This window comes from Schistocerca cancellata, chromosome 2 (genome assembly GCF_023864275.1).
Source record: "Schistocerca cancellata isolate TAMUIC-IGC-003103 chromosome 2, iqSchCanc2.1, whole genome shotgun sequence".
Classification (NCBI taxonomy): Eukaryota; Metazoa; Arthropoda; class Insecta; order Orthoptera; family Acrididae; genus Schistocerca; species Schistocerca cancellata.
Window position 1 is genome coordinate 971,204,795 of NC_064627.1, and position 13,618 is coordinate 971,218,412.

The 13,618-nt window shown below is 43.5% G+C and overlaps 1 protein-coding gene across 1 annotated transcript in view; it reads right to left on the bottom strand.

Annotated features, from left to right (window-relative positions):
- Window positions 1-11,690, bottom strand: part of LOC126162932 (serpin B6-like) — a 57,017-nt gene extending 45,327 nt beyond the window's left edge. Inside the window, exons 1-2 of the mRNA XM_049919755.1 lie at window positions 11,605-11,690; window positions 2,100-2,279 (exon numbers count right to left, since the gene is read on the bottom strand). Coding sequence (XP_049775712.1) covers window positions 2,100-2,279; window positions 11,605-11,682 — 258 coding nt within the window. The 5' untranslated portion in view covers window positions 11,683-11,690. The remainder of the gene's footprint in view (window positions 1-2,099; window positions 2,280-11,604) is intronic.
- Window positions 11,691-13,618: the final 1,928 nt, after the last annotated feature.

Below are 13,618 nucleotides of genomic sequence, written 5' to 3' on the forward strand. Positions count from 1 at the left end.
AGGGAGAGGGAGAGGGAGAGGGAGAGGGAGAGGGAGAGGGAGAGGGAGAGGGAGAGGGAGAGGGAGAGGGAGAGGGAGAGGGAGAGGGAGAGGGAGAGGGAGAGGGAGAGGGAGAGGGAGAGGGAGAGGGAGAGGGAGAGGGAGAGGGAGAGGGAGAGGGAGAGGGAGAGGGAGAGGATCCAACGGAGAGCAGTGCGCTTCCTTACCGGATCATTTAGTAATCGCGAAAGCGTTACGGAGATGATAGATAAACTCCAGTGGAAGACTCTGCAGGAGAGACGCTCAGTAGCTCGGTACGGGCTTTTGTTAAAGTTTCGAGAACATACCTTCACCGAAGAGTCAAGCAGTATATTGCTCCCTCCTACGTATATCACGAAGAGACCACGAGGATAAAATCAGAGATTAGAGCCCACACAGAAGCATACCGACAATCCTTCTTTCCACGAACAATACGAGACTGGAGTAGAAGGGAGAACCGATAGAGGTACTCAGGGTACCCTCCGCCACACACCGTCAGGTGGCTTGCGGAGTATGGATGTAGATGTAGACCTTTTGACAGCTGCTTTCATTTCGCATCATTTCTGTTTGTCAGCGGGGCAGTGACTACGTTTAAAACGACTGTGCAAAATTCTCTGCTTTATCAGCAATTTCCTAATATGTATGTTGTACCAAGGTGGATCCTTTCCCTCCCCTATATTTCTGCTAGGCACGTACTTTTCTAGCACGTGGTGCTGACTATGAAGATATTCAGTAACGACACTTATTTGCTTTCCCAAACAAAACTCTACGCTGTTTCTTCGTTTTTTTGTAACTTACTCTGTCACAGAAGCCACAACGACATGATGGTCGCTAATATCTTCTTCTAGATTAACTTCCTCAAAAAGATCAGGTCTGTTTGTCGCCAAGGTATCTAATATGTTCCCATCTCGAGTTGGTTTTCTAACCAATTGCTCAAGGTTGGATGTTGAGAGCGCTCCTAGAATATAACTTCACAGCAGTCTTTGCTTCTGCCCCCTTTGATAAACGTGTAATTTTCCCAGTCAATGGATGCTAGATTAAAGTCTCCATCTATAACTAATGGATAATTTGGGCACAAGAGGAATTGTGTACATTACGTGAAGAACACCTTCAAAAGTTGTAACTACCAGAGTCTTCTATGTCTTCCACCCAACAGTATTAAAAATCGCCTTATAAACTGTCAAATGCTTTTTGGGTTGTACGGATGGTCAGAAACAGTCCGATTATCTTCTAAGTTGTGTTGAGAAATGTGTTAAGAAACAAGTCCATACTTTGCACCGTTTCAGAGTTATTTAGCACTGACGTTAGCCAATCAGGTCGCTGTGCGTGTGAATCAAGCAACCTGACAGATACAATTAGTGTCAGTTGTTCTCTCAGCGTGTAGACTGCTCAGTCTTTGGCCCGGGTTCGATCCTTACTGCCGTCCTACTTCCAATTTCTCTCTCTCTCTCTCTCTCTTGTTCTGATTCAGGAAACTAGACGAAGAACACGTTTTACGACACCGTCTCTGGCGGGCCGCTTGCATTTCTGCACACAACGGCTTCACTGGCTAATTTCAGTAATAAGTAACTTTGAAGAGGAGCAACAAATTGTTTTCTTAACAATTCTGTCTGAGTACAACCTACCCTGAAATACCCTTACAAGCTTTTCAGACTGTTTCTGACCACCTTGTTCATCACCATGACCAATTCTCACGATCGTCACAAACCACCACCTGAATGCGATAGAACTTGCACCCCACCATTATGACGGAGTAACCTACAATAAATGGTAAATAGTATAACCAACTTCTCATTTCTGCGGAGGTTGACGTGGTTTATGATCATCCAACCTCCTTGGAATGTGGCAGCGTACGTATCAAGCCACGAAGAAACTGATAGTGAGATCTTGTATCCCACTGAAGGTAATTAATTTCGCCGAGCGTTTTCTTTGAACTAGTCCTTGTACGGATCAAATATGATGGATGCCTGTGTTCTGACCCTTTTAAATCGAGGTAATGGGTCTGTAGTGAAATAACTTTTGACAGAGTATTACACTACTCAGATAGATGTAAGTTTAGAAATTCTGATAGCGATTTCTACCTGTAGCCGACTCGTTATAGCACTGAATCCATCCTCTGTCACATTTCTGTCTTCAGGTAGACGCAGACCTCTCGCTAACTGCTTGGCTGTGTCTCCACGAGCACCCAGAAACACAAGTGCTAGGATCACTTGTATACTGATAGGTGAGAAGAACAGGTTGTCTGTTCCATTTGCCAAATCCTGAAACAGAATGTGAAGGTCACTTAATCATTTAGCCAGATATTCTGAAGTGTTCTTGAAACACGGCCGAAGAAATATCAAGTATATCCGTGTAGTTCTTAAGCTTGCTACATGAAGTCTTACTAGAAGACAGTAACTTGGGCCTAGAAGAAATTCACTTGCTTACAGTTATTTATTCAGGAAGCATGAATTTCAGACACCTGCAGCCTGAAAAAAAAGGCGTACTTGGAAAGCAATAAAATAAAATGAGACACCATCTTATAATAAGTTAAACGAAATATCGAGCAGTAAATGGAAATGGGAGGATATTTATGTACTTATTATACAGAAATAAGAAAATTACAAACAATATTGATGGTACTGAAGTAATCTCAGAATACTAACACTTTAAAAATTAAACGTTTTCCAATCGTAATCACCGAAGACAGTTTTTTTTTTTTTTTGTTTTGGTTGTAGGCCGCAAAATTGCTATGGTCATTAGCGCCCGGTCCGTGACTTAGGAAACAGTAAAAAACCGAAAACGGAAATCAGCAGCAATGGGAACGAAAGTCATAAAATTGGAGAAACTAAAAGCAGAAGGAAGGCTTAAAAATCCTCTACAGAAAGGGGTTGGTTGTCCCCAAAAAAAGCTTCAAATGACTGACGTCATTTCACTGGCACTAATAAATTCGAGAACGCGATCGGCTGAGCGCGGGTCATCTGCTAAGATCGACGATATATCAGGCGACAGCTGTAGACGGGAGCGTAACGGATTAAAATAGGGGCACTCAATTAAAAGGTGTCTTACCGTCCACAGCTGAGAGCAGTGGGGACAGAGTGGGGGAGGATCGCCGCTTAAAAGATGTCGATGGCTAAAAAGACAGTGCCCTATCCGGATCTAGTTAAAATTACCTCCTCCCGACGACGCGTTCGGGAGGAAGAGGTCCAAGCACAAGGAAGAGCTGTCACGTCCCGCAATTTATTATTGGGAAGTGTCGACCAATGTGCGTGCCATAAAAGAGTAACACGATGACATAAAACGCTCCGTAGATCGGCGACGGGAATCGATTGAATAGCTGGCCGGAGAAGAGAGACTGAAGCCTTGGCCGCAATATCGGCCGTCTCATTTCCACAGATATCAACGTGTCCCGGGAGCCAGAGGAACGCCACCGAGACGCCCCCCAAGTGGAGCAAACGCAGACAGTCCTGAATCCGGTGGACCAGAGGGTGCACAGGGTAAAGAGCTTGGAGACTGAGGAGAAAGCTGAGAGAATCTGAGCAGATAACGTACTGTATCCGCTGATAGCGGCGGATGTAGTGGACAGCCTGGAGAACAGCGTAAAGCTCCGCAGTATAGACCGAACACTGGTCGGGAAGCCGAAAGACCGAAGACAGTGTCGACATTGTGTTATATAGGTAAAAAACCTCCACGAGAAACAACGGAACCTCATACTTGAGCGCTGATGTTGCTATGGAACCGTAATAGGAGGACTTTAATGAAAAATTGAGGTGGAAACTGAAGGACGGTTCTCCAACGGGTAATTTTTTAATGTGGTGGTCGATATTACACATGTATTGAGTAACACCTTCCTCCAGAGTAAAACAAATACGAAATAAACTATATGAAAAAATTAAACTAAAAGTGAAAGTAAGTATTTTGTATCTATGAGTGAAGAAATTACACACTATTTAATTTTAAAAATTTCAAACGGGCTAGTAAAATGAAGCTGGAAGTGTGGGGTGGCCCACGAGAAATCGTAAATTTTCATCTGGCTGCCCAGCTAAGATGTAGATGTGGCCGTGCCTTCTGCCGCAACGTTACATGACACGTAGTATGCCATTCAGTTCAGTTCAGTATGTAAAGTTCGCCAGTGCAGGTGCGTATTGATGCACAGGAGCAGCTTTGTGGTGTGCAGAACATAGCGGCTGTCCAACTCGCAAAGCGTCGTGGAAAATACCGCCATTTTCATGTTCCAGACAGGAAGACAGTATCCATGTGGATGTAACGATGACGTGAGGCGCAATGCCAAGAACAAGCGGCCTGAAATGACATTTCGAACACCGGGAAATATTCAACGGCTTTGAGAAGCGCAGCAACTTAGGCAAAAAAATCTGACATTCGCCATTTCGAAACCAAATCCATTGTATGCCTTTTTGAGGATTGTGGAAGAAGATTTGAAATTTCATCTTTATAAGCTGCAAGTGGCTCAAAATTTACTGCCAAGAGATAGCTGTGAGCAAGCGACATTTCCCTGCAACATTGCTGGTCAGAATTGACCAGGATGGCGCAGCGTAGACAAATCTTATGTGATAACGGTAACTTATCTAAATGGACTTTTCAATAAAAAAAAGTAGGATATTACTGTGACACATATTCGCAGCTCATTCAGGAAAAGGCCTAGGGTTTTTCTGTGGCGTCATCAAAACACAAAGTTGTTTCACGGCTACTCCACATTACTGATGAGCTTACAGCAGCAATCTGGGAAGTCATGGGACCATTCTTCTAGAAATGGTTGAGAAAGTGATTAGGAGTCATTGCGTACTTCTTCAGCAATGCATCGCCACTAATGAATCTGAACTAGCTGGTGCAGTGGTGGACTCGCATTCGGGAGGACGACGGTTCAAATCCGAGCCCGACCATCCTGATTTAGGTTTTCCGTGATTTCTCTAAATCGCTTTGGGCGAGTGCCGGAATGGTTGCTATGAAAGGGAACCACCAGTGTCCTTCCACATCCTTCCCTAATCCGAGCTTTTGCTCCGTCTCTGATGATCTCGTTGTCGACGGGTCATTAAACATTGATCTCCTCCTCATTCCACTGAGGAAAGGCATTTGCGAGACGTAATTTTTAGGAAATAACCTTATGTTTGGCCTTTCAGTAGCGACTATGTTATATGGTGTAAGTCAAATGATAATTTACTAATTCCCATAGGCTTCAATGTAGATACATGACTAGAAATGAAAATTCGTCAGGCAGGAAAAGATAAATGAAAATGGGAATTTATTTGGCAACATGTAGCCATACCCCAACTGACTAAGTCAAGCAGGAAGTTGAACCACTTGGAAAATGTAAGAAATTAGCAATTATTCAAGAGTAAAATAAAGATGTCGTATGGAGCAAGGCCGTTATTAAGGAGAATATGGGAGCTTCAGGCCAGTAGTAAGGAGGGAATGCTAGAACATGCTGAAAATATATTTCTGTAACTTCTCATTATCAATATTCACAAAAATCGTCACATACTGAATAAAAGAAGTAGATTTTAAACGAGTAAAAGAGAAAAGGTTGGTTTAATAAGCTGATACGCCAAATTGACGATTTCCAGTTTGTGGAACGAATTACACAACGGAGTAAAGAATGCACTGGAAGAGGGAACTACTTTGAAACACGTTTGACTTAATTTAGATTTCTTACAGGCCTTGAGAAACGCATTGATTCAGCTTGATGATGAATATATACATTAGTGTTACAGCTTATTGCTAACTTCGTCTTCAAACTCTCCTCGGATTTTGCTGCCCGATCCTGAAACCAACATGATACATATTACGGTATATTGATAATTTTTACTTATGGACCGTCTGACAGCAACTGAATAAAACACAATTTTAGTGCCATACGCGTTTCGTCTTTATTTTCTGCAAGACATCATCAGTGGCAGCTTGCGTGGACAATTTCTTACATATTACGCTCCTGTTGCATTTTTGGTGGTGTTCTTCTTATGAACGCCAATTTGCGGTTTTTTCCACATTCCACGGCACTATGCACTGAACGCTTGTTTTATTGCATTAAAACAAGCGTTCAGTGCATAGTGCTGTGGAATCTCGTCAGATTTCGTCCCCTGTCCCTTGTTTAGGAAATTTTCTGCTACCGACGATTTTTCCGGCTATTGTAGCCTCGTATAACGGCAGTGACCCAAGCGTGCGTCCTGAGAGCTTCCCACAGTGACATGGAATTTTGTATATGCCAGGCTTCCTAAGCCCCAAACCATCTTTCTGTGGGGCTCTAATCTTGAAAGGTGAAAGGAACACTCTCTTAATGTTAAAGCAGTTTAAAATTATTCCAGTCTTTATACGATATGCCCCCCGGCGTAACTCAAAGACCACAGATCTATGTTCCTGTTTATGTTCTTCCTGGGATGGTCCGAACTCCAAAGACTGAGGAATCTGCTTCTCAGAGTATCCACTCTCCTCAAAAACTTCCATCAAATGTGCAAGTTCTTGGGGTAAACTGACAGCGTCGGAAATGGTATGTGCTCTGCGTATTTGAATCCTAAGGATGCCATTGCGTTGGTATTGTGGATGGCAACTAAGCCAGCAGATATCAATCGATTTGTGTGTACTTTCGCTGAACACTATGCCCCAGAGTATTTTTTTAAAAAAATTTAAAAAGATTTTAAGAAAGATTTTTAAATTTTAACTACCGCTTTCACCAGATGACGGTATATTGTACGCGAATGGTGGGGTGTGGCTACAGGGCAATGTTCAACGTTACCATGTTATAAATAGCGTATATTGCCTGAAAATGCAACGTTAAGTGGTGCGAAACCAGTCGCAGATTTAATAAAAATCATTGACACAGCCAGTGCGGAATTTTCTTTGAAAAAAACTGGTCTTACCGTTTCAGAGTAATCAAACTTTAGCATTTCATGGAAATCTCGGGTATCCGTGGTAGGACGGTGATTTGAACCGTCATCATCCTGAATGCGAGTCCAATGTACTAATCACTGTGGCCCCTCGTTCGCTTCGTGTTGAGAATTAGTACAGAATATAAATGGATCAGATTATGGATGCGACCGGAAGACCTTTTAAGACTAAAGAATTAGATGAACAGGACATGCAACCAGATTAATGGGTAGTGTATCTTTCATCTACATCTACATGATTACTCTGCAATTCACATTTAAGTGCTTGGCAGAGGGTTCATCGAACCACAATCGTACTATCTCTACCATTCCACTCCCCAACAGCGCGCGGGAAAAACGAACACCTAAACCTTTCTGTTCGAGCTCTGATTTCTCTTATTTTATTTTGATGATCATTCCTACCTGTATAGGTTGGGCTCAACAAAATATTTACGCATTCGGAAGAGAAAGTTGGTGACTGAAATTTCGTAAATAGATGTCGACGCGACGAAAAACGTCTTTGCTTTAATGACTTCCAACTCGCGTATCATTTCTGCCACACTCCCCAATTACGTGATAATACAAAACGAGCTGCCCTTTTTTGCACCCTTTCGATGTCCTCCGTCAATCCCACCTGGTAAGGATCCCACACCGCGCAGCAATATTCTAACAGAGGACGAACGAGTGTAGTGTAAGCTGTCTCTTTAGTGGACTTGTTGCATCTTCTAAGTGTCCTGCCAATGAAACGCAACCTTTGGCTTGCCTTCCCCACAATATTATCTATGTGGTCTTTCCAACTGAAGTTGTTCGTAATTTTAACACCCAGGTACTTAGTTGAATTGACAGCCTTGAGAATTGTACTATTTATCGAGTAATCGAATTCCAACGGATTTCTTTTGGAAGTCATGTGGATCACCTCACACTTTTTGTTATTTAGCGTCAACTGCCACCTGCCACACCATACAGCAATCTTTTCTGAATCGCTTTGCAACTGATACTGGTCTTCGGATGACCTTACTAAACGGTAAATTACAGCATCATCTGCGAACAACATAAGAGAACTGCTCAGATTGTCACCCAGGTCATTTATATAGATCAGGAACAGCAGAGGTCCCAGGACGCTTCCCTGGGGAACACCTGATATCACTTCAGTTTTACTCGATGATTTGCCGTCTATTACTACGAATTGTGACCTTCCTGACAGGAAATCGCGAATCCAGTCGCACAACTGAGACGATACCCCATAGGCCCGCAGCTTGATTAGAAGTCGCTTGTGAGGAACGGTGTCAAAATCTTTCCGGAAATCTAGAAATACGGAATCAACTTGAGATCCCCTGTCGATAGCTGCCATTACTTCGTGCGAATAAAGAGCTAGCTGCGTTGCACAAGAACGGTGTTTTCTGAAACCATGCTGATTACGTATCAATAGATCGTTCCCTTCGAGGTGATTCATAATATTCGAATACAGTATATGCTTCAAAACCCTACTGCAAACCGACGTCAACGATACAGGTCTGTAGTTCGATGGATTACTCCTACTACCCTTCTTAAACACTGGTGCGACCTGCGCAATTTTCCAATCTGTAGGTGAGCTAGCGGTTGTATATGATCGCTAAGTAGGGAGCTATTGTATCATCGTAATCTGATAGGGACCTAATCGGTATACAATCTGGACCTGAAGACTTGCCCGTATCAAGCGATTTGAGTTGCTTCGCAACCCCTAAGGTATCTACTTCTAAGAAACTCATGCTAGCAGCTGTTTGTGTTTCAAATTCTGGAATATTCCATTAGTTTTCCCTGGTGAAGGAATTTCGGAAAACTGCGTTCAATAACTCCGCTTTAGCGGCACAGTCGTCGGTAACAGTACCATTAGCACTGCGCAGATAAGGTATTGACTGCGTCTTGCCGCTTGTGTACTTTACATAGGACCAGAATTTCTTCGGATTTTCTACTAAATTTCGAGACTGTTTCGTTGTGGAACCTATTAAAGGCATATCGGATTGAAGTCCGTGCCAAATTTCGCGCGTCTGTCAATTTTATCCAATCTTCGGGATTTTGCGTTCTTCTGAACTTCGCATGCTTTTTCCGTTGCCTCTGCAACAGCGTTCGGACCTGTTTTGTGTACCATGGGGGATCAGCTCCATCTCTTACCGATTTATGAGGTATGAATCTCTCAATTGCTGTTGCTACTATATCTTTGAATTTGAGTCACATCTCGTCTACATTTGTATAGTCAGTTCGGAAGGAATGGAGATTGTCTCTTAGGAAGACTTCTTGTGACACTTTATCCGCTTTTTTAAATAAAATTATTTTGCGTTTGTTTCTGGTGGATTTAGAAGAAACGGTGTTGAGCCTAGCTACAACGACCTTGTGATCACTAATCCCTGTATCAGTCATGAAGCTCTATATCAGCTCTGGATTGTTTCTGGCTAAGAGGTGAAGTGTGTTTTCGCAACCATTTACAATTCCCGTGGGTTTGTGGCCTAACTGCTCGAAATAATTTTCGGAGAAAGCATTTAGGACAATATAGGAAGATGTTTTATGCCTACCACCGGTTTTGAACAAGTATTTTTGCCAGCATATCGAGGGAAGGTTGAATTCCCAACCAACTATAACCGTATGAGTGGGGTATTTATTTGTTACGAGACTAAAATTTTCTCTGAACTGTTCAGCAAATATATCATCGGAGTCTGGGGGTCGGTAGAAGGAGCCAATTATTAACTTAGTTCGGCTGTTAAGTATAACCTCCACCCATACCAATTCGCACGGAGTATCTACTTCGACTTCACTACAAGATAAACCACTACTGAGAGACACAAACACTCCACCACCAATTATGCCTAATCTATCTTTCCTGAACACCGTCTGAGGCTTCGGAAAAATTTCTGCAGAACTTATTTCGGGCTTTAGCCAGCTTTCTGTACCTGTAACGATTTCAACTTCTGTGCTTTCCATTAGCGCTTGAAGCTCAGGGACTTTCCCAGCACAACTACAACAGTTTACAACTACAATTCCGACTGTTCCTTGATCCAAGCACGTCCTGTATTTGTCATGCACCCTTTGAGATCGCAGCCCACCCTATGCTTTCCCGAGGCCTTCTAACCTAAAAAATCCGCCCGGTCCACGCCACACAGCTTCCGCTACCCGTGTAGCCGCCAGCTGAGTGTAGTGAACTTCACGTACGTTCTTTGTTGAATTCAAAGAGATAAATGAAGAACCAGAGAACAGCGTAATGGAACGTCGATAAATGATATTGGGGAAAATGCTGGAGCGAAATGAATGCATGCATGAAAAAGTCTGGGAGACTTTCCATCAGAGGAATAATTAACTGACTGTGAATCTAAACTGGTAAATTAGGTCGTCAGCAGTGCTGCGTCATGGACCTGAAAGATCATTCTGCATAAATTGAAAATTCTTACCTCAATGAAGTCGCCGGATAACGCGTATATATCTGCTCCTATAAGAAGTTTTTCTGGCACAGCGCAGTGCAACGCTGGCCGCTAGATTTGTCATGTATAACATGACTCTTTACGATAATCGGGATGACCATGGATTGCAGAAATTAGTAAATTCTTTAAATTCAGATGAATGATTGTCAAAAAGTTAATTTTATAAAAAAGATTATTATTAAAAGATTTTTTGAAACATTTACATGGGACTTGATATAACAATAGTACAAATTTAGTTGTAACAAACTACATATGCGCGTAGCTGCTTTTGCCTTATACTACATCGCTCAGAGACAGGAAAGGACTTGGAAGAGCAGTTGAACGGAATGGACAGTGTCTTGAAAGGAGGATATAAGATGAACATCAACAAAAGCAAAACGAGGATAATGGAATGCAGTCAAATTAAGTCGGGTGATGCTGAGGGAATTAGATTAGGAAATGAGACACTTAAAGTAGTAAAGGAGTTTTGCAATTTGGGGAGTAAAATAACCGATGATGGTCGAAGTAGAGAGGATATAAAATGTAGACTGGCAATGGCAAGGAAAGCGTTTCTCAAGAAGAGGAATTTGTTAACATCGAGTATAGATTTAAGTGTCAGGATGTCGTTTCTGAAAGTATTTGTATGGAGTGTAGCCATGTATGGAAGTGAAACATGGACGATAACTAGTTTGGACAAGAAGAGAATAGAAGCTTTCGAAATGTGGTGCTACAGAAGAATGCTGAAGATAAGGTGGGTAGATCACGTAACTAATGAGGAGGTATTGAATAGGATTGGGGAGAAGAGAAGTTTGTGGCACAACTTGACTAGAAGAAGGGATCGGTTGGTAGGACATGTTTTGAGGCATCAAGGGATCACAAATTTAGCATGGGAGGGCAGTTTGGAGGGTAAAAATCGTAGAGGGAGACCAAGAGATGAATACACTAAGCAGATTCAGAAGGATGTAGGTTGCAGTAGATACTGGGAGATGAAGAAGCTTGCACAGGATAGAGTAGCATGGAGAGCTGCATCAAACCAGTCTCAGGACTGAAGACAACAACAACAACAACATCGCTCAGGCACCGCCATCGCTCCCCACGCCTACTGGCCCCGCCAACACCATACACCAGACTGCTAGCTGCTACTTACTCCTACTGACACTGCTCTTACTGCAGCGAACACTACTCTCTGGTCTGCGATTCTCTTATAGCTTACATATCGCATGCACAGCGTGAGCAATCCATCTAGCAGTAAATTCCTTAGTCATGGACCTATTACAACGTTTTATGCCACAAATGCTTACCTTGTAGATGTCGAACGTAAATAAAGAGTTTGCTTGAGATATCGTCTCCAGCGTTAAGTTAGCTTCTCCAACGACCATGTCGACGGTTATCTGCAAAGAGAAAGATTATTGCAACTAAAATGTAATCGAACCGCTATTTGATTACAGACAAAATGAGTTCTACTTTTCCAAGATAATTGCCGCCTCCGTAGCCGCGGTCGCTAACGCACTCAAGTGTGGCAGCTCTAGTCACTGATTTAGCTCGCTCAAATCATTGTGGTGAAAGGAATTTCAACACGTGTATTAGGCCGGAAAGGAGAGATGAGGGTGTAAAACTTGTGATCACCGGACTTGGTTGCCAATACCGGCATTTAGTGTCTAAATTTTGCACAGGCTCTCGTTGAGTGAAGGTCCACTACTGGCCATCAAAATTGCTTCACTACGAAGATGACGTGCTACACACGCGAAATTTAACCGACAGGAAGATGATGCAGTGATATGCAAATGATTAGCTTTTCAGAGCATTCACACAAGGTTGGCGCCGGTGGCGACACCTACAACGAGCTGAAATGAGGACAGTTTCCAACCGATTTCTCATACACTAACCACAGTTGACCGGCGATGCCTGGTGAAACGTTGTTGTGATGTCTCGTGTAAGGAGGAGAAATGCGTACCATCACGTTTCTGACTTTCATAAAGGTCGGACTGTAGCCTATCGCGATTGCGGTTTATCGTATCGCGACATTGCTGCTGGCGTTGGTCGAGATCCAATGACTGTTAGCAGAATATGGAATCGGTGGGTTCAGGAGGGTAATACGGAACGCCGTGCTGGACCCTAACGGCCTCGTATCACTAGCAGTCGAGATGACAGGCATCTTAACCGCATGGCTGTAACGGATCGTGCAGCCACATCTCGATCCCTGAGTTAACAGATGTGGACGTTTGCAAGACAACAACCATCTGCACGAACAGTTCGACGACGTTTGCAGCAGAATGGAGTATCAGCTCGGAGACCATGGCTGCGGTTACCCTTGACGCTGCATCACAGACAGGAACGCCTGCGATGGAGTGCTCAACGACGAACCTGGATGCACGTATGGCAAAACGTCATTTTCTCGGATGAATCCATGTTCTGTTTAGGGCATCACGATGGTCGCATCCGTGTTTGGCGACATCGCGGTGAACGCAGGTTGGAAGCGTGTATTCGTCATCGCCATACTGGCGTATCACCCGGCGTGGTGGTATGGGGTACCATTGCATACACGTGTCGGTCACCTCTTGTTCGCATTGACGGCACTTTGTACAGTGGACGTTACATTTCAGGTGTGTTACGACCCGTAGCTCTACCCTTTATTCGATCCCCACGAAACCCTACATTTCAGCAGAATAAGGCACGGCCGCATGTTGCAGGTCCTGTACGGGCCTCTCTGGATACAGAAAATGTTCGACTGCTGCCCTGGCCAGCACATTCTCCAGATCTCTCACCAACTAAAAACGTCTGGTCAATGGTGGCCGATCAACTGGCTCGTCACAACACGCCAATCACTACTCTTTATGAACTGTGGTATCCTGTTGAAGCTGCATGGGCAGCTGTACCTGTACACGCCATCCAAGCTGTGTTTGACTCAATGCCCAGGCGTATCAAGGCCGTTATTAAGGCCAGAGGTGGTTGTTCTGGTTACTGATTTTTCAGGATCTATGCACCCAAATGCAATCACATGTCAGTTGTAGTATAATACTCTTTTCGAATGAATACCCGTTTATCATCTCCATTTCTTCTTGGTGTAGCAATTTTAATGGCCAGTAGTGTATTTATGAAACTTTCGATGGTGACCTGATTACTCGAAAGAGGACTATGTACTGGCGCTGAAATTGCCCCTTCTCTCATCACTGTACAACAGCAACATGACACCGCACTATACACACACACATCAGTTATATACAGTTTCTTACACTTATCAGGTGCACGGAAGACTATTCTCACACACCGAGAGGAAAGGGACCAGTGTGGGTGGAGGAAGAAATGCCTTTCCGA